This window comes from Phoxinus phoxinus (assembly GCF_949152265.1).
Source record: "Phoxinus phoxinus genome assembly, chromosome: 14".
Taxonomy (NCBI): domain Eukaryota; kingdom Metazoa; phylum Chordata; class Actinopteri; order Cypriniformes; family Leuciscidae; genus Phoxinus; species Phoxinus phoxinus.
In genome coordinates, this window is record NC_136889.1 from 33,679,429 (window position 1) to 33,701,289 (window position 21,861).

The 21,861-nt window shown below is 44.4% G+C and overlaps 1 protein-coding gene across 1 annotated transcript; it reads left to right on the forward strand.

Annotated features, from left to right (window-relative positions):
- The first annotated feature begins 603 nt into the window (after positions 1-603).
- Positions 604-21,628, forward strand: LOC307009916 (uncharacterized protein). Its single transcript, XM_079634133.1, has 13 exons — positions 604-778; positions 1,009-1,060; positions 1,140-1,272; positions 5,708-5,849; positions 5,937-6,062; positions 6,333-6,461; positions 8,369-8,432; positions 16,198-16,304; positions 16,538-16,589; positions 16,669-16,801; positions 16,917-17,058; positions 17,146-17,271; positions 21,354-21,628. The coding sequence occupies exons 1-13, from the start codon at positions 692-694 to the stop codon at positions 21,483-21,485; spliced, it is 1,425 nt and encodes a 474-aa protein (XP_079490259.1). The 5' UTR covers positions 604-691; the 3' UTR covers positions 21,486-21,628.
- The last annotated feature ends 233 nt before the right edge of the window (positions 21,629-21,861 follow it).

Below are 21,861 nucleotides of genomic sequence, written 5' to 3' on the forward strand. Positions count from 1 at the left end.
GTATTTGGGCATATTTTTAGTTATGTGAGTGACATTTATGTGAATCTTTATTGCTTTCTTCTGTACACACTCTTCTTTACATATAATATGTAACTGATATATTGCCTTTATGTGAAACTGGCTATGGATTACAGGTGTACGTATTCATATACCTTATGTGTATGTATGATTCATATCACATGTCAGTTAATGTGCAGATAAAGTTATTTTTGTATGTAACTCAAGAAATGTTGACAGTTACTAAGGTTTTATGATCTCAGAAGTAAACTGACGCGCCAAGGGAACGACACTCATTTTTCACTGGTACGTACACAGTGCTTCACTGCCTGTGTGTCCTTTGCTGCCAGCCCAGATATCCCATGGGTCTGAGGCTGGTAACAACAGCATGACATAGCTTTTTTTTTTATTTTTTTATCTCAAGCTTTACTTTATTTTCATTCATTCGATCCGCATTGTCTGAAAAGATTGATTTACTCGGTTAAGGGTTAGTAATATCAGGATTTGTATTCACAGTTCGCATTGACGTGCGTCTCTGTGGATGTAAGTTTGCAAATGCATGAGCCCTTTGTCCCGATGCAGCGCCTCCCACGAGTTACACAACACTGAATAGTCCACATAAAGAGCCTGCACAGTTCACCGCACACACAGCAGCGAAGCGTTTTGAACTGAAGTGTCGCTTTATTTTGAGTAAATGTCTGAGAAAGTCGTGTTGCATTACTTCAATGGAAGAGGGAAAATGGAGTCGATCCGATGGCTTTTGGCCACAGCTGGAGTCGAGGTTGGTTGCTCTAGAAAACTTTTCCTCAACAATGCAAAAACAAAATGCAGTTGCAAAAATTGGAAATCGATGAACACTTTACATATATGTAACTTTTTCCTAAGGCTGTGCAATAAATATAGTTTGTTTGCATATGACAATCACAAAAGAGCTGCTTTAGAAATTGAATACGTGCATTGTAATGTGATCTCAAGATCAATGCGTACTTTATTTTGTTCTTGTGTTCACAGTTTGAGGAGGTGTTTTTGACCAAGAGGGAGCATTATGAAACACTGGTGAATGGTAAGTTCAGTAAATTCCTCATCAGTCATCTCTTGTTGTTTTATGAACCTCTATATGAATGTGATTGTGTGTATTGTAGATGGAGCGCTGATGTTTCAGCAAGTGCCTTTAGTTGAAATAGATGGGATGCAGCTTGTGCAGTCAAGGGCTATCCTGAATTACATCGCTGGAAAATACAACCTCTACGGAAAAGACCTTAAAGAACGGGCTTTGTAAATATAAACTTTTATGCAAATTGTTCTGTAAATTATTAAACTAGATTCCAGTAATCAGTTAATTTAATCCTCATCCTTCCCTCGCACTTTATAACATATCTTTCCCTCATGGGTCAAAATGACCCGAAGCCCTAAAATTAAACTTTTTATATTTTTGTCCAGAAAGCTTATTTTATTTCCTTTTGATCATATATTTTCTATTTTTAATGCATTTTTTTTAAAATGTATCTTTAAATCACTAGATTTGATCAATAAATAATAAATAAATTGTAATTTAAGCACATTCCTCACATTCTTTCAACTTAAATTCAAAATAACTCACAATTTCATACACAAAGGCTGATTCACTTTCGAGAACAGTTCACTCGTATTGCGTAGCTATACGCTATGGGAAAACTCCTTTTCTCAAAAATATTGAAGCCTTTATTTTAAAACGCAGTGCAGGCTGTCTAAGCGCGCTGATTGGCTGGGCTGTGGTAACTGCACCTATGGTGTAGCAGCGAGAATGCACGAACCTATCAGGGCGCTTCCCGCCTCGGGCGTGGCTGCTGACTATATAAGCGTCCAATTTCGCCATAGGAATCAAATTTAATCTCCTTCATGCAAACGACGCATCTCTTCGCTGACCTCTCCGGACAAAGAAGCCTCTCTCGCCGTTAAAAAACCAGCGGAACCAGCGGAACGCAGCGATCTGCAGCAGTAGCTCAGAGACCGGCGGCCTGCTGCCCAGCTTCACTAAACTTGACGCCGTCACCACTGTTCGCCGCTTCCCTGCGGCCATCCGGCAAGAGTATCCTTTACAAAAGCCTTTCAAAAAAGAGCAAACGACATTGGTTCAAATGCTGCGCCCGGTCTGTGTTTCATGCGGGGTCTCCTGCCTGGGCGCTGAACACGCCGAAGCTGCACTCACTCAGGGCGGCTGTTCTCACTGCGAGAACATGCCGCTCTCCACTCGCGACTAGCTCTTGTTACGTCAAACCCCTCGCGCCCTCCTGTTTCCTTCCCTCCTCGAGCCTCGGAGGAAGAAACGGCGGGGTCAGAGGATGAATGAGTGCTCGGAGGCGAGCGCTCGAACGGCCGTTCAGGATGCTGACGACCAAACAAATCCATACGCAAATTCGGCCGCCTATGTAAAGCACGGCTGTATCAAAGCCCTGGCCCCTTGGAAAGACACCAGCCTGGTGTAAGCATGGGTCTGGTCTCAAAGAGGAAGGTGATTTCAACAGACGCCTCCAACTTAGGTTGGGCGGCTCTGTACGAAGGCAGGCCTGCCTCCGGCCTCTGGTCGAGCTTGAAGAAGCACCTACATATCAACTGTCTCGAAATGAGAGTAGGTTTTCTAGCCCTAAAAACCTTCCTCCCACACCTGGCAGACACTGTGTCTTGGTCCGGATGGACAACATGAGGGTGGTGTCATATATAAATCGCCAGGGCGGTCTCAGGTCACACAACCTGTACACCATGGCCAAACAGCTCCTCTTATGGGCTCATGCCAACCTGCGCTCGCTCAAAGCGGCGCACGTACCGGGCATACTGAACCAGTGCAGATATACTATCTCGAGAAAACGTTCCCCCCGAGGAATGGTCTCTCCACCCTCAGATAGTTCTTTTGATCTGGAGTGTCTTCGGGAGGGCAGAGGTCGACCTCTTCGCCCCAGAAGACAACTCTCATTGCCCAATATTCTTTTCGTAGAACAGAGAATTGGCCCACGAATGGCCCAGCCACCCTCTTTACGCATTCCCTCCGGTCTTGATGCTCCCTCAGGTCATCGAACAGATCAGTGAGAACAAGTGTGCAGTCTTCTTTATAGCCCCTCTCTGGCGGACCCAGACGTGGTTCCCCAAGTTGATGCAACTGCTAGAAACCGCTCCCTGGCCTATTCCGCTGAGGAAGAACCTCCTCACACGGGCCAACAGGACAGTATGGCATCCCCGTCCCGACTTGTGGGCCCTCCATGTATGGCCCCTCAGCGGTTTTCCCGGAGAGAGTCCTTACCACTATTGCTGAGGCTAGAGCTCTGTCCACAAGACGCCTCTATGCCCTTAAAGGTTGTATCAGCGATTTCAGGCCCAAAAATAAATTATCACATTCATCTAATCTTTCCTAACGATCCGCTAGTTGCCCGCCTCCATAAGCAGGCCGTCAAAAAAATGCGTCTTTGTAGGCAGCCTAGGCTCTGAGATCTGAGACAATTGGTTTCACCAAGCACTCAAAACCAAAATAAATAGCGTTCCAACCAATCACGACAGGGACTGTGTGTTGTGAGGTTCTGTCGTGCACGGCTGCATGCGAAGTCGGAGCTGAAGAAGAAGTCGGCGTCTTGGAATAAACACGATGGTATTCGCTCGCCCTAATCCTCCTCCTCCTCTTGGGGATTGATTGTTCAATTTCCCTTGTTCATTGATAGACGCTGGCTTCTTCTTCAGCTCCGACTTCGCGTGCAGCCGTGCACGACAGAACCTCACAACACACAGTCCCTGTCGGTGATTGGTTGGAACACTATTTATTTTGGCTTTGAGTGGTTGGTGAAACCAATTGTTTTTGTGTGCAGATCTCAGAGCCTAGGCTGCCTACAGAGCAAACAGGTTTTTGACGGCCTGCTTATGAGGCGCGCAGCTAACGGATCGTTAGGAAAGATTAAATGAATGTGATCATTTATTTTTGGGCCTGAAATCGCTGATACAACCTTTAAGGGGTCAGTGATCACCAGCTGGGGCTCAGCTCGGAACCTAGACCCATATTCGTGTGAAGTACCACTGGTACTTTCCTTTCTCCAAGAGCTGCTGGACACGGGCCGGACCCCCTTCACACTCAAAGTGTATGCGGCGGCCATAGCAGCCTTCCATGGTCCTGTGGCCGGCCAATCTTTGGGGAAAAGCGACCTGATTGTACGCTTCCTCAAAGGGGCCAGGAGGCTTAACCCACCTCGACCTCCCTCTATCCCCGCCTGGGACCTATCTACGGTCCTCAGGGCTCTTAAGGGACCCCCTTTCGAGCCGTTTCAGTCGGCTGACTTAAATTTAGCACAAGACCGCACTCCTGCTAGCCCTAGCATCGGTCAAGTGAGTAGGCGATTTACAAGCACTCTACAAGGCTTAGACCGCCTGCACTGTGCTTGCTGTGCAGCTGCACTGCGTTGTAAAATAAACGCTTCAATATTCTTGAGAAAAGGAGTTTTGCCATAACGAATACAGTAGCTACGCAATACACTGAGGTTACCTTAGTAACCGAGCACGTTTATACTTCTGTGTCTGACCCTTTGCAGGGAGTTTGATTGACAGGCGATCTGACCAATCATAATCCGCCATCCACCGAATCCGCCATTTTCGTCCGACAAAGCAGTCGGTTAGTAGATTAGTTAGTAGATTAACATTGGAGGATTTGAACTTGAGAAGCGGAGTGTACTGACGTCTTTCCGCGGTTAAAACAACATTCCTTCTGATGTTCATTCGTGTTTATTTGATGCTATAAATGAACTTGAAGGAAGAGATGATCGGTTCACGAGCAGCTTTAACTGAGGCTCTACAGCGATCTGTCACGACACATTAAAGAGCCACAAAACGGTATTTGTTTTTTAATTTCTTTCAAAAGAATGACCAAATTTGAAAGGTGAGACTTTGTTTAATTTCAAAAGTATCCTGGTCTGTCAGTGTCCTCTCTGCTCCGCGATGTATTTCTCACTGCGTGAGTACATGGTGTGGCGAGAGAGTGGCGTGGCTTGTCGGACATAGCAACAGTAACTAAAGGGGTCGGGTCTTTGCGAACGGTCAACCCAAGGGAGGGGTTCTAGCAGACCAATCACAGCGCTTGCGCCGTGTAGAATTAACGCGTTGTTACATTTTTGAAGAGGTGCACGTCAGGGTACACCGAAGAGTATGCGTGCTACTCACAAGTGTGCAGCTGTGGCGTGAGTTCGACACAGAAGTATAAATTGGGCTTGACCCTTTTAATTCAACTCATTACATTGGGTGTATTTGTCGACCTCTTGTGGATAAAAAATAATATAACTCTGGACGGCCTTATAGCTCTATATGGATCAGATGAGCTGTTCTGCTGGGTCCTAAAGTTGGTTCTTTCTGTGTGCATTCAGATACACATGTAGACATTATAAAATATTTTTTGGTACAGTTTTAGCATTTTTAGTTGAATTTTGAGCATGTGAACTGAAGCATTCCTCGCATTCCCTCAGTGGGGGGTCAAAATAATCCGTGAGGGAAGGATTTGTTTTTTTGTTTTATTTCAACTCCTCGAATCCATAACATTTTTTGTTTGTGTGTATTCGTGGTTCAAGTGCGACAAAAGTCCTGGGGTCTTTAACCCCTCTGATGAACACTCAAAAATTGTTTAAATAAAAAATATAAAAATTAGTTTTGGGTAAAAATTACCCTTGTGTTTCCACCAGACCTAAGCAATTATCACTGTATTTTGAAGGATTGACATGTATTCAGAGGGCACCAACGATCTAATGGAGCTTATCTCGATGTCTTTTCTCACACCTCCTGAAAACAAGCAGAAAAGTCTGGATAATATAGAGCTAAAGGCAAAAGAGCGATTCCTTCCTGTGTTTGAAAAGGTACTGATAGCTCGGACTATTCATTCCTCACATTTTGAAGCATTTATTATCCACAAAATCATGTTGTTTCTGATATGACTTTTTTAGGGTCTTGCGAACTCTCATTTCCTGGTGGGAAACCAGTTGAGCCGCGCTGACGTTCATCTTCTGGAAGCCTCTCTGATGCTGCAGGAGTTATTCCCTACAATACTGTCAACCTTTCCCAAAATCCAGGTGATCTGTTCCACGCTTTCCCACATAGACCATCAACCGCAAAAAAAGCGGGTCACTTTACGTAGCTTTGAGGAGCAGCGTATAGACTACTAGCAAGCTCTTGCGTGAATGTTTCATTAAACATTCAAATTTACATTTAATACAAATAAAAACACAGTAGCCTACTGATTGTTGAATATACATGCTCTCATTTCTGAACCAAACATAATTATTTTATTTATTTTTTGCATTATGATTATGAATTGTATATAACTTTCATTTGTTTCGCAGGCATTTCAGGAAAAAACGAAGGCCTTGCCAAGAATCAGCAAATTCCTGCAGCCTGGCAGTGCCAGAAAGCCTCCGCCCGACGAGGCGTTGATGAAAGTCGCGAAGGAGGTCTTGAGCCACGTCTTTAAGTAGAAAACCAAACAATTCTTTAAAACATGTATATGATGTTAAAACTAATTTACAAGCTTCTTTATGAAAACTGAGGCGCTAAAATGGACAGATGTAATTGGAATGTAGAAGACGTAGTGTGGATAAAGTGATAGCTTTGTGATATAAACAGTGCAGCTGTTCAGTACATGTTGTCATAGTGTGTGTGTCTGTTCATGAGCTCGATCATGAGTTCATGAAGTCGAAACGCCATCAGGAGGCTAAAGTAAGAGCAGACCATCAGAATAAACTCTAAGGCATAACATCATCATCATCATCATCTGCATTCCTTGGTAAATATGAACAAAGAAGCCTGTGAAAATAAATCTGCATGAATCCTTTTGATCTTTTGTTTTAAAAATCTAACCTTTCGTTGAAGTAAAATAATTGAAAATGGGTGGAAATATCTTTATGAAATAAATATTTTTCTCCAATACACTTTGCCTACAATGAATGGTTCCCTTTTTTTTCAATACTCTGAGTCTTCTCCAATAATGCCTGATGAGTTTGGAGAACAGATCAGAGATCATTCCTCCATACAGAACCTCTCCAGATCCTGCAGATCCACAAGTCCATGTCAGTTCTCCTCTTCAGTTGTATAGGGTTCAGGTCAGGGGACTGGGACGGTCATGGCAGAAGCTTCATTTTGTGCTCAGTTACCCATTTTTGTGTTGATTTTGATGTTTGTTTTGGACCGTTGTCCTGATGGAAGATCCAACCATGCCCCATTATACGATTTCTAGCAGAGGCCATCAGGTTTTGATTTTTTTAATCTGTTGTATATGATAGAATCCATGATTATCTGAACAAGATGTCCAGGTCCTCTGGCAAAAAAATAGGCCCACAATTTCAAAGATCTGGCAGTATATTTAACCATGGATGTTATTATCCCTGTTTGCACTAAACCCATCTGGTGGGTTTGCTGGCAAAAAGCTGAGGTGTGTCCATCTCCCTTGGCTATCTTTACCGACTCAAAGACTGGATCAGTGAAAAGATGAGTGTGTTCCGGCACAAACGTTCCCTGGTGATATTCTGCAGTTCCAGAAAACAATTCCGCCGCTGACCAGGAGAAACCGAGTCTAAAGACAGTGGCGTGTTTCGCGTTAGTCATATGCTATTTTAAGGGCGCGTGCTTGGCCGTTATGTAGCGTGTGAACAACACACACACTTTGCTTCTCTAATCTACACAGACGCAGCAGTTTTCATTTTTGCAAATCATACATTATTACAAGGAAAAATATTAACACACGAGGGAAATCATTGTTGTGTCCATGAAGATGTGAAATAATAGGCATAAATCTATATTACACATTTACCCAAATTATTATGCGCCTGTTTAACAGAAGCTAATGTGTGTGTGTTTCTCCATCATCCCCAATGTCACTTCTCTGTGTTTTACGGCCCTGACGAGAACGTCGGTCTCCTCGGCTGTGAACCGCTCCTGGCGTGCGCCGGCAAACCCGCCGTTATAATAGCGATCCGCCGTGGAACAAGCGCGCCGGCTCTTAAAGGGAATGTGAGAGGACGCTCTGATTGGTTTATTTCACGTTACACCCAAACCACACATATGAATAATGAAGCGACTTCAGACCAACACATTTTAGATTTGCGTCGGGCGCAAGAGTCTTTATCCCGCCGGTATAATAGCAACAGCGCCGGGATCCGTCCACAGAGTTACTTGCGTTTCGCGTTTGATACTTGCGTTTCAGAGCGTTACAATAGGGCCCTAAGTCTCATTCTATATACGTATGCGTCTGATACTCGCCTGTGTTGCTTTTCCCCTGCATATCACTCAATAAACAGTTAAAGGGTTTGTTCACCCAAAAATGAAAATTCTGTCATTAATTATTCACCCTCATGTCGTTCGTAAGACTTTCGTTCATCTTCAGAACACGAAGCTCTCTGATCCCTCCATAGACAGCAACATCATTGCAACTTTCAAGGTCCAGAAAGGTAGGAAAGACCGTTCAAATAATAGTCCATGTGACTCCAGTTGTTAAAATATAATGTTATGAAGCAACGAGGATACTTTCTGTGTGCAAAAAAACAACAAAAATACAACTTTATTCAACAATTTCTTCTCTTGTCAGATCTTGTGTGTCCAGCGTGTTTTTTGACATCAATACCATGGGGAAAACTGCCATATAGATATTTTTCATATATTATCTCATAATTTGGCAGCAGGTTTATTAGGCTGCTGTCACTCAAAGACCTGACGCACAGACCCATTACACTGTTACACATGCATTTTATTTTTCAACTGTTTACTTTCACTTAAAAAATGTACTTGCCAAGACCGGCATTTTGACAATTTAGTGTATTAGACTGTTTAAGCGCAATAAGATGCGGAAAAAAACTCAAGTTTGTGCACACTCTTTGAGTGTCAGCAAATAATCTGTGGGAATGAGTAAAATTATGTGCAATAATATGAGCAATGCAATCTCACGCCGAAATTAAATCCCTGTAACACCATCAATATTCATCCGGAGGAGATGAAAGGAGTGAGTGAGCGGAGGCGTGTTTGTGTGTCAACTTGCTGTCGGAGAGATCATGAGAGAGCGAGAAAGAGCTGCTGGTATCGTGTATCTACTCTTTAATAGGACAAATCTGAAAAAAGTTCTCCCAAAGGGTATCCAACATATAACTTTTCCTACGCGAGCCGAGCCGACGCTTGATCACTGTTATACTCAAGGACAGCTGCAAACCTCTCCCCCGCCCTGAGTTTGGTAAAGCTGATCCCATCTCCTTTCTCCTTCTGCCTGCATACAGACAAAAGCTGAAGCAGAAAAACCAGTTATCAGGCGTCAGTTTATAAATGTGAGTGAGGAAACCATTTTCACACTTCAGGACTGTTTTCAGGCCACGGATTGACAGATTTTCTGTAATGCAGTAGACACAGACATTAATGTATACACTCTGTCACTGATTATATCAGTATTGTGTACTGAAAACATTGTCCCAAAAATCTGCTTAAATCATTCCCTAACCAAAATCCATGGATAAATGCTGATGTCAGGATCAAACTTCAAGCCCGCTCTTCAGCCTACAACTCCGGCGACACAGTAGCATAGAGCAACGCTACTTTTGCGTCATCGAAGGGTAACGCCCCTTTTTGGGGGAAGACAAACGGATTCCCCTGAGAACAGAACTCGCTCTAGATCTGCAAAGTTTCTTGATAGCAAAAATGGCACAAACATACACACTCTCTTTGCCGGCCGAGGACCGTGAGTGGTATTTAAAGAGTAAGTAGCCTATTTTTTTGTCATTAACACACTCACAGTATGACAAACTAGACGATGAGGCCATGTCAAGAGGAGTCGCTGGTTTACTTGGATCATATTTCACTTGATTTAAGCAATTGACATTTACATAGTTTTGTTGTCGACTAGCTATAAGTTACTAGTTAGAAAGACAAAGCTGCTAGCAGATACGTGATTAGCGCTCACTAGGCACGCTACCTTGGCTGTTAACTGGTTTTACTGTTGAAATAGTGGCATGCTAGGACTAAAGTGCACTTGGCTGGTTTCTGCTTATGTCACTAATTCAACCCCCAAACTATCTGTATTTAACATGAAGTAGTGTACTTGCTAGTTACTGGCTTTAATTCCGTTACCATACCAACTAATACCATACCATACCTGCTAGCAGCTTCGTCTTTCTAACTTCGACAACAAAACTATGTCGATGTCAATAGCTTAAATCAAGTGAAATATGATCCAAGTAAACCACCGACTCCTCTAGACATGGCCTCATCGTCTAGTTTGTCATACTGTGAGTGTGTTGATGACAAAAAAATAGGCTACTTACTTGGTGATTCCACGAGATAGTGGTAACGTTATATGTCTGAATAGTCCATATTTGGCCACTGCGTGGGGTCATTAATCCAGTTTTCGACCATTTCAAAGGGACACCTCTGTATCTCAATATCCAGTAGCTTCTGTAAATACCGCTGACGGTCCTCGGCCGGCAAAGAGAGTGTGTATGTTTGTGCCATTTTTACTATCAAGAAACTTAGAGCGATCTAGAGCGAGTTCAGTTCTCAGGGGAATCCATTTGTCTTCCCCCAAAAAGGGGCGTTACCCTTTGACGCAAAAGTAGCGTTGGTCTATACAGGAAATCCAGATATGAACTTCAGAGTGCCATCAAAAATGCAAAGAGAGAATACAGAGACAAGATGGTAGCAAACTATCGAGGATCTGACGTCATCTTGTGCACAATCAGATGCGAAAGATAAAGTCCACTGTTTGACAGGCTTTTAATGTGCGGGCGCTTTGAGTGAACGCGCTCAGAAAAACTGCAGGTCAGAACTACATGCAAATTAAATGTCAAATGCACTCAATGTTTACATAAACAGTTGGTTATGTCTAAAGCTGAAGTAATAAGTTGAGAGAAAATCGGATGCGTGTCTGTATATTAGATGTGTGCAGGTCTTAAACTGACAGCAGTTTAGTAGTTAACATGCTGCCCCTTGTCCTTAAAGGGATACTTCACCCAAAAATGAAAAATCTGTTATTATTTACTTAATCTCATCTTGTTCCAAACCTGAACACAAAAGAAGATATTTTGAAGAATGTGGGTAATCAAACAGTTGCTGGTCCACATTAACTTCCATAGAAGAAGAAAAAATACTATGTAAGTCACTGGGGACCAGCAACTGTTTGGTTACCCACATTTTTCAAAATAACGTTCTCGGTTACTAACGTAACATTCTAACGTAAGATAACAGGAATGAGTACTGTGTCGCTAAACGCATTGGGAAAACTCCTTTATTTCTGATTAATGAAGCCTTATAGAATCATGCAGTGAAATGAAGAGTCGTGCAGCATGATGGCATGGCCAGTTACGCAGTACTTGTTCCTGTTATCTCAGGGAACTGAAGTTACGTTAGTAACCGAGTACGCTTACTATTGAGACGGTTCACTCGTACACTGGGAACCCAGTCCAATCGAGCCGTGCTATAACTGCGGAAAACATCTATCGTTCTATGGCCTGTGCGCAGCTGCATCACCTCTGGGAGCATGACCTGTTCCTCGTGAAGGGGCAAGCAGAAGGACTGCGTGTCTGTCCTCCCTGATCCGTCTCATGAACTGAGGGAGCAGCGCGACTGGGGAAAGGCATATAAGGGAAGGCTGGGCCAGCCCATCCCTGTCCTTTGAGAAATATATTGGGCAGTGAGAGTTGTCTTCTGAGGCGAGAAGGTCGACCTCTGCCTTCCTGAAGACATTCCAGATCATGTGAACCCTCTGGGTACTCTTCTGAGGTCACATTGCCCCGGGACAGCATGTCTGCCCCTTGGTTCAGTCTGCCCGGCAAGTGCGTTGCTCTCAGGAAATGCAGATTGAGTGCATATGAGAGGAGGCGTCCCTACAGAGGCCCTCATCAGAGTTCACCTTGAGGGCTTAAGATGTGGTGTCCTTTCAGGTTAGAGTGCGATCGGGACGAATTTTTCTGTCCGAGCCCGGCCCGCGTCCGACAGAGCAGTAACCGAACCCGACCCGAGCCCGACAGGCATAAAGATATTTATGTCCGAGCCCGACCCGAGACCGACAGTTAAAATCTCTTTTTTTTTTGTACGACACATGTACGTTTGTTTGTGTGGAAAGCCAGCTTTTATTAAGCAACTGTAGGAAGGCATTCGGAAATGTCAACAGGAAAAGAGCATCAGCGCACGGAGCAACAAGCGCACTAACACAGGCGCGCATGCACGTGTTTCGTTGTCACGGCTACATAAACAAATTTCCGCACACAGGGAGACAGATTTTATGGTAATATTTTACATGTATTTTAATCACAAAAACGTTTGCATCAACTGAAAGCATCAGGCAACCTACATAATAAGCTGTTTCAAATTTTAAATGTTCAATGTCTTATCGTGGTGATGTGAACGAGCCCGACCCGAACATAATTTCGAAATATTTGTCCAAACCCGGTCCGGCCCGGCCTGTCGGGTACCGGTGGGTCCCGTCGGGCTCGGGTCGGGTATCCATCCTCTATTTCAGGTCTGGCAGGAATGTACATAGGGAGTTGGGGAGTAGTTTTAGAGCTACCCCGGGGTATACATGCATCACCCGTAGGGATACTTCTCTGTCTAGAAACACCAGCTAGACCTGGGCGGACCACCAGCTGTAAGTTTGGTTAGGGCGCCTTGAACGTGTGCCAGATAGGGATTGTATTTTTCTTTTCTTTTTTCTATATTTAATAATAATAATAATAATTTGTTACATTTATATAGCGCTTTATCTGAGACCTCAAAGCGCTTTACATAGAGGGGGGAATCTCCTCAACCACCACCAATGTGCAGCATCCACTTGGATGATGCGACGGCAGCCATATTGCGCCAGAACACCCACCACACACCAGCTAACTGGTGGAGAGGAGACAGTGATGAAGCCAATCAGTGTATGGGGATGATTAGGAGGCCATGATGGAGAGGCCAAGGGGCAAATTTGGCCAGGATGCCGGGGTTACACCCCTACTCTTTTTCGAAGGACATCCTGGGATTTTTAATGACCACAGAGAGTCAGGACCACGGTTTAACGTCTCATCCGAAGGACGGACGGATTTAGTATAGGTTAGGGGTGGGGTTTTTGTTTATTTCTTTGGTTTGGTCTGTCCAGCCCTTCCATTTTCCCAGAAAATGATTATTTTTTATTATTTACACTATTACCGTGGCTAAATAAAAGCGTAATTTTTATACGGTATTTAGTGTTTGTGTCCTTTTCTCGCACCGTGACTCCACACCTCCTTTGCTGGCATCGGCGAGCCCGAGCAATGAGTTGTCAGGCTCCCCTCCCTAGGGGAGCTAGAATGTAACACAGACCACACCCCTGAAAGTTCAGACCACACCCCTGAAGCGTGGAGGTCTTCAAGCAAATTGAAGCGAGTAACCTCGTTTGATTGCCCCCAAAATCCAGCTCAACACTGATGGTCTGCCATGCCCTGAGTCAAGTGGCAAATGGTGGAAGTAGCAGGCTACGTGTTGCGCTGAGGCGGGAGACCAGCACCTGATACAGCATTGAGAGGAAATGGATAGCGTTTGGCTGGCGGTCTGGGTTGCTTCTGAGCCATGGGCCATGAGCGCAGCGAGGTGAGGCTCGCGCTCTCGCAATGAGAACGTCCGTTCTTGATGGATACGGCTTGGCTTGGGCACGGCCCCATCAAGCGACGCGTTCAGTAGAGAGAGATACTGTATGCTTTATGAGTCTCATCTGATCTAGCCGAGCTGTCAGTGCTGTGCTCGCTTAAACAAATACCGGCGAAAAGATGCTCTTTTATATAGAAATATGTTCTGTTAGTGTCACGAGGTGACGAACGAGAGTCGGAACGAAAAGCCGCAGAGAAACGTTCCCACCCGGAGCGGTTTCGATCAAACACCAAGCCAGCCTCGGGTGCGTCGCTGCCATGGCAACAGCACCCGCTGATGGTAGAGTGACAGCAGGTGCGGCGGATTAAGCGGCTGTCTGATGATTGGGACACGTAGCTGCGAGAGAGCGATAAAAGCAGAACGAAGAGAAGAGAGAGGTAGGTGTGGGTGATTGAGCGTCGTTCTTCCCCCGTGTTGGGTCAGGGCTGCGCGTTGTCTTGTGTTTGGTGAGATGGGCTGAGGGAGATCTTCTGTGGATTGGGACGCCTGGCGAGATTGCTCTGTGGAAGAACTGGGAGGCGAGGGTGAATTTCCTACCAAGCAGCACTGAGTCTCACCGCCTGGATGAAGATAAGTATAACTTTCTCACTGGATGAATTTAAATGCTGCCTTACACCCCAATGTATGGAATGTGAGACGAGTGGAATAGAAAAGGAGCCCAGCCGCCAAATGGTGAAGATAGTTGTGGTGATACATGATCACTGTCGCCAATTCCTCTCTCCTTACAGTCCCATCGCTTGAGTGAAATAGTATACTGTTCCTCCAGCCGCGTTCCATCGGCGGGATTTCCCCTCGGGAGTCAGTGAACCCTGCGCATTCAAGATTGGGAAGGAAGTGGACCGTGGCCTTAATTTCACGGAGTGGGTGAGAGTGATGTGTGGAGATGCTGTGCCCCACCGTGTGTATTTGAAGTGAAGTGAAGTGGTTACACGTTTGATGTATAGAGTTCTGTCACGCGCCCATCCGTCCTGTTCCTTTGTTACAGTCTGGGGTTCTCTGAGGAAGCGAGTCAGTCGCTGTGAATGCTAAGCCGTAAGCCTGCTGCACTGTTATACAGGAAGAGCCAACTGTACCTGGAGTCCTTACGTGCCGTCCAGTCGACGCAACTCTCACAGCCGTAAGCCCGCTGTACTGCTATGCTGGCAAGGCCAGCTGTACCCGGAGTCCTTACCTGTTGTCCAGTCGACGCCCCTTTCATAGCCGTAAGCCCTCTGCATTGTTACACTGGAAGAGCCAACTTTACCTGGGGTCCTTACCTGCTGTCCAGCGTGCGTTCCCTTCAGACTTGAGGTGCCCCCGCAGTTGAGTTGTGGCCATTCCCCCAGCGCCCACTGAATGCAGAGAAGAAGAAGTTTTAAATTAGGATTTTCAAATTGCTTTTAAGTAAAATAAAGCTGGTTACTTTTTAATACCTTGTCCTTGTCTGCTGGTTTCTGGTCTGCTCCTCGGTGGTACTAGTCAAAGGGGAGGGTGTAGACCTTAGTCGACCCCCCCGACCTGTGACATTAGACTTACCTCATAGTTGCAGGGGAGGAGCGTCATTCTCAGCCGCCGAGTGACAGCGGCGAGAAGGCTTCATCTGTCTTGTCTCAGAGTCCAGCGAAGAGAAGATCTCGTCGCTGAAGGAGAATTAATCTGAGATTCTTTGGGGGAATGCCCGCTTATATAGACGGGTAGCCCGACCCATTTCAACCGGCTTTAGTCCCATAGATTTGTGCATTTTTGCATTCAGTAATCTGATAAAAAGGAGTTTTCCCAATGTGCCTGCGACACAGTACAAGGGAACCGTATCGATAGTAAACTTTTGTATTCAACAGAAGAAAGAAACTCATTCAGGTTTAAAACAACTTGAGAGTGGGTAAATTATGACAGATTTTAAAATTTTTGTTGAACTATCCTTTTAATGTTAATACATTTATTATTGTCAACAATTGTAACTATCTAAAATATCATTTGTATTGGCAAACCAAAGGTTTACATGAAAATTACACATACCAAAAGATGTGCACAATTTCTGTAATTTAATCACTTTTTTACAGAAAGAATCTTTGTCCACTTTTCTGCTTAGTAATCGTGACTTTCAGTTTACATATCATTACGTTTTGAGTCACAATTATAATTTGACCAGTCATAGGGAAGTGCATAGACTGCTTGAGATAATGTCAAACTAGCATGACGTAGCTTTTTTTGAAAGATCTGAGTTAGTCTATACATGCACAAATTAACATCACTGCTGGAGCATTTTTACTTTCTTTTTCCTTAATTCAATCACCAGACGCTTGTCTGAAAAGCTTGAGCTGTAGAAAACTGACCCAGGAAGGGTCAAACTATGTGTTATTTACTTAATGCCTCGAGTGATATCAGCATTTGTATTTACAAGGATATTCTTGTAGATTCGCGTGTTAGAGGGACGGTGCAAGTTTAAACCCTTTGTCCCAATGCAGTGGCATTTTCCGGAGTGAAAGGGTGTGACGGTAGTAGGTGTAGGTTCATGCCCTTTGTCCCAACACTAGTCCACATAAAGAGCCGGCACAGTTCACCGCACACACAGCAGCGAAGTGTTTTGAACTGAAGTGTCGCTTTATTTTGAGAAAATGTCTGAGAAAGTTGTGTTGCATTACTTCAATGGAAGAGGGAAAATGGAGTCGATCCGATGGCTTTTGGCCGCAGCTGGAGTCGAGGTTTGTTGCTCTAGAAAACTTTTCCTCGTCTATGCAAAAACAAAATGCAGTTGCAAAAATTGCAAATCGATTAACAATTTACATATATGTAACTTTATCCTAAGGCTTTGCAATAAATATAGTTTGTTTGCATATGACAATCACAAAACAGCTGCTTCAGAAATTGAATACGTGCATGTTCTCAAGATCAATACTTTTTTTGCCTGGACTTTATTTTGTTCTTGTGTTCACAGTTTGAGGAGGTGTTATTGACCAAGAGGGAGCATTATGAAAAACTGGTGAATGGTATGATCAGTAAATTCCTCATCAGTCATCTCTTGTTGTTTTATGAACCTGTATATGAATGTGATTGTGTGTATTGTAGATGGAGCGCTGATGTTTCAGCAAGTGCCTTTGGTTGAAATAGATGGGATGCAGCTTGTGCAGTCAAGGGTTATCCTGAATTACATCGCTGGAAAATACAACCTCTACGGAAAAGACATTAAAGAACGGGCTTTGTAAATATCAACTTTTATGCAAATTGTTCCTTAACTGTTATGAAACTTGATTGAAACAAGTTCCCTTGTTTTTCAACCACCCCTAAGCAATTATCACTGTATTTTTGTCCTGAAGGATTGACATGTATTCAGAGGGCACTAGTGATCTAATGGATCTTTTCATGTCAGCTCCTTTTACACCTCCTGAAACCAAGCAGAAACTTCTCAGTGATATAGAGCAAAAGGCAAAAGAGCGATTCCTTCCTGTGTTTGAAAAGGTACTGATAGCTCGGACAATTCATTCCTCACATTTTGAAGAATTTATTATCCACGAAATCATGCCGTTTCTGATATGACTTTTTTAGGGTCTTGCGAACTCTCATTTCCTGGTGGGAAACCAGTTGAGCCGTGCTGACGTTCATCTTCTGGAAGCCTCTCTGATGCTGCAGGAGTTATTCCCTACAATACTGTCAACCTTTCCCAAAATCCAGGTGATCTGTTCCACACTTTCCCACACAGACCACCAACCGCAAAATTGGACTCGACCGCCATGCTAAGAGCTGGTCGATAGGTTTAAGTCACAGTTCAGCTCACGTAGCACGGTGTTCGTGGCTCGACTGGTCGAGTCTGTTTTTAAAAAATGGCTCCTGCCTGTATACGCGACGTGTACTGTCTTTATAAAGTATCTTCTTATTAAACTGTCTGTACACTTACACAGTTCTCAATGCTTCGGTTTGCATCTAGGGACGCTCATTATGCTACAGTGTTAGTGTGAGGCTATTTTGAGCCTTGTTAGTGGTATTAACTAGCGATGTCTTTTTACTTATATTCGATGCCCCATATACTAGCATTATAAGCTAATCTGTTTTTAGAGATAAAACTCTTTACATTCGATTATGTGTTAATTACCCATAGGTTCATTTTTCACCGGAATTGACCTTTAACAATACCATTTTTGATCACACTTTATATTAGATGTCTTTAACTATGAACTTACATCAAATAAGTAATTGTTATGTAGAATGTACTTATTGTGTTGATGTGTTGAAAACGTCTCAGGTTACGCATGTAACCCTGGTTCCCTGAGAGGGAACGAGACGCTGCGCCGAGACGCGGTGGGAACGCCCTGCGTGATTGCGTCGTGAAGCACGTGTATAATCAGTCCAATGGAAAAAGGGAGACGACATAGGCGGGTGACGTCATCGACCAGGAAGCTATAAAGCACACCTGAGATCATAACACACTAGCTTTGAAAAAGCCTGAAGCAAGATGATCACAGGCATGCTGGGAGTATGGCAAGGCGACGCAGCGTCTTGTTCCCTCTCAGGGAACCAGGGTTACATACGTAACCTGAGACGTTGCCTTTCAAGGGAACTCGAGCTGCGTCAATACGCGGTGGGAACCCTATACCCACGACGCCATATGACAAAATGCCTGTTCTGTATGAAGACTGTGCGCATACTACGAAACAAGCACCCTAGAGCCTGGGGTGGAGTCTGCGGTGAGGACCAGCCGCATCCGTCGATAGCGTTACACGTCGACAAGAAGCCCCCAGCACTGGGCCCTGGGCGAGGAACCAAGGCTTGTTCCACATGACCAAGGCACGTAGGCATCGCTGCGTGACCTTGATCATGCGAAACGGATTTCCCCTCGGAGAAAACCCCTTGGTCCTGAGCCACCATTGCAAGGGTCTCATGTACAGAAGGGCCAAAAGTGATAACGTTGGACGCAGCTGCCATGAGACCCAACTAGAGTGCGGATCGGGCCGAATTTTTCAGTCCGAGCCCGGCCCGCGTCCGACAGAGCAGCAACCGAACCCGACCCGAGCCCGACAGGCATAAAGATATTTATGTTCGAGCCCGACCCGAGACCGGCAGTTAAAATCCCATTTTTTTCTCATACTAATGACAATTGTACGTTTGTTTGTGTGGAAAGCCCGCTTTTATTAAGCAACTGTAGGAAGGCAATCGGAAATGTCAACAGGACAAGCGCATCAGCGCGCGGAGCAACAAGCGCTCTTAACACCTGGCGTGCGCACATTATGCACGTGTTTCGTTGTCCCGGCTGCACCGGCGGGTCCCGTCGGGCTCGGGTCGGGTATCCATCCTCTAGACCCAACAGTCTCTGAAACTCTTTCAAGTGAGGGACCGGCCTAGTTTTACCCCTTTCACGGCTGAGAGAATCGATGAAATACGTGCTGGTGACAACTGTGCCCGCATCGTTGTCGAATCCCAGATCACGCCCAGAAAAGTGGTCCTCTGTGATGGAAGAAGTACACTCTTCTTGGCGTTGAGCCTCAGCCCTAGTCGCTTTATATGGGACAGAACGACATCTCGATGCCAAACTGCCATCTGCTCTGACTGAGCTAAAATCAACCAATCGTCGATGTAATTTAACACACGGATGCCCTGGAGTCTCAGGGGAGCCAGAGCTGCATCCATGCATTGCGTGAAAGTGCGGGGTGAACGACCTAAGCCGAACGGAAGAACCCGATACTGGTAAGCTTCGCCCCCGAAAGCGAACCTCAGGAACTTCCTGCGGAGAGGATGGATAGATATGTGGAAATATGCGTCCTTCAAGTCTATTGTGACAAACCAGTCCTCGGACTGAATCTGTGATCCTATCTGTTTGAGAGTAAGCATCTTGAACCTGAGTTTCTGAACCCTGCGGTTTAATAGGCGCAGGTCTAGAATCGGACGCAACCCCCCATCCTTTTTTGGAACAATGAAGTATCGGTTGTAAAACCCTGACTCTCTGCTGGGAGGAGGAACCCTCTCTATAGCCCCCTTTTGTAAAAGAGTCTGAACCTCTTGCTCCATAACCAGAGCCTGCTCGGGGTCCACCACTGTGGGGAGGACCCCAAGAAATGTGGGCGGACGAGAACCAAACTGAATTCTGTAACCCTCTTCTATTGTGTCCAGGACCCAACGAGATATATTTGGCAGTAGTTTCCACGCTGTCAGAAATTCTACTAAGGGTACCAGTCCCTCGAGACTGGCCTATGGATTTAGACGAACAGGTTGGGGGGAGGCGTGTTCCGGCGCAAATCTTCCATGGTGCTATTTTCCAGTTTTAGAAAGCAATTGCGCCACTGACCAGGAAAAAAACAGTCTAAAGACAGCGACGCGTTGCGCGTTAGTGATATGGTATTTTAAGGGCACGTGCTTGGCCAAAATGTAGCGTGTTAACGCACATCCACTTTGATTCTCTAATATAAACAGACGCAGCAGATTTCATTTTTGCAAATCATACATTATTACAAGGAAAAATATTAACACACGAGGGAAATCATTGTTGTGTCCGTGAAGATGTGAAAAAGATCTATCTAGATTAAAAAAAACAAAATCTAGATTAGGCTACACATTTACCCAAATTATACGCCTGTTTAACCGAAGCTAATTTGTGTGGTTTCTCCCATCATCCCCAATGTCACTTCTCTGTGTTTTACGGCCCTGACGAGAGCGTCGGCCTCCTCGGCTGTGAACCGCTCCTGGCGTGCGCCGGCAAATCCGCCGTTATAATAGCAATCCGCCGTGAAACAAGCGCGCCGGCTCTTAAAGGGAATGTGAGAGGACGCTCTGATTGGTTTATTTCACGTTACACCCAAACCACACCTATGAATAATGAAGCGACTTCAGACCAACCCCTTTTAGATTTGCGCCAGGCACAAGAGTCGTTTATCCCGCCGGGAAAATGGCAACAGCGCCGGGATCCGCCCACAAAGTTACTTGCGTTTTGCGCTTTGACACTTGCGTTTCACATCGTTAAAATAGGGCCCAATGTGTGCAAACACGCCACAGCCTGACCTGCTGCCGAATATGCTTTACCCACCAGCGCTGATGTTGATTTTAATGGCTTGCTGGGTAACGCCGGGGCTTTAAATGATGACGCTGACTCGGGAGAGAGATAGCTCGCAAGCGTCTCTTCAGCCTGAGGCATTGTCATATAACCTGCGTCTTTAATCCCCATCACATTACTATAGTTCGACGTTTGGGGATTAAAAACACGAAATGAAACCGGTTTATTCCACGATTTCGACACCTCAGTGTGGAGATAGGGAAAAAACAACAAACCCTGGCGAGGAGGCAGTGCTCTAGATGGTAAAAATCTCTCTAAATATAAACTTAGATATTATATAATAAACTTTTTATTGCACACATCATGATCTTCTGCTGGCCAGTCAATATTTAATTTAGCAACAGCACGAGATAAAACCTCCATAAGCTCCTCATCTACAAGTAAATGATTAATTACAATGTTAGTACATAGTAGTTAAAGACACTTTTTTCACTTGTTTTTCAATAACTTTTAGTTGGATATTAGTTGTGAACATGTTTGTATCTTTAAACATTGGCAGTCAAGCAGTCAGGATAGAGGGATGTTAAGTTTCATTAAACATTTAAATTTATATTTAACACAAAAAAGAACAGTATTGACTGTCAGATATACAGTAATAAGTTTAGTGAGTTGCCTGACCAATTCAGTCCATGAATCAAACCGATAATTCCTGTGATCAGCCTCTTTTTTAACTGCATGATTATGAATTTTATCTAAACTTTCATTTGTTTGGCAGGCGTTCCAGGAAAAGATGAAGGCCTCACCGAGAATCAGCAAATTCCTGCAGCCTGGCAGTGCGAGAAAGCCTCCGCCCGACGAGGCGTATGTGAAAGTCGTGAAGGAGGTGTTGAGCCACATCTTTAAGTAGAAGGACCGCGGAAAAAACAAACAATTCTTCAAAACATTTACATGATGTTAATAATTTACAAGCCTCTTTATTTAAACTAAGACGCTAACATGGACAGATTTATTTGTAATGCACAAGATACAATCATATCATCTGCACATGTCAGTTTAATTTCACATGCATTTGCTCTTGTAATAATATTGATGTTAATTACTGGAGCATATAAATAAAAGAAAATATTCAACATCAGTCTTCCTTCCTTGTGTTCATGTTCTAAAAAAAACAGTGTGGGGAAAACATGACTTGATATTGATATTGATATTTATATATAACATGGTATTGGTGGGAATTTAACTTAATTCATATTTGGTCATTTTAGATTAGTCGGTGTAACGTT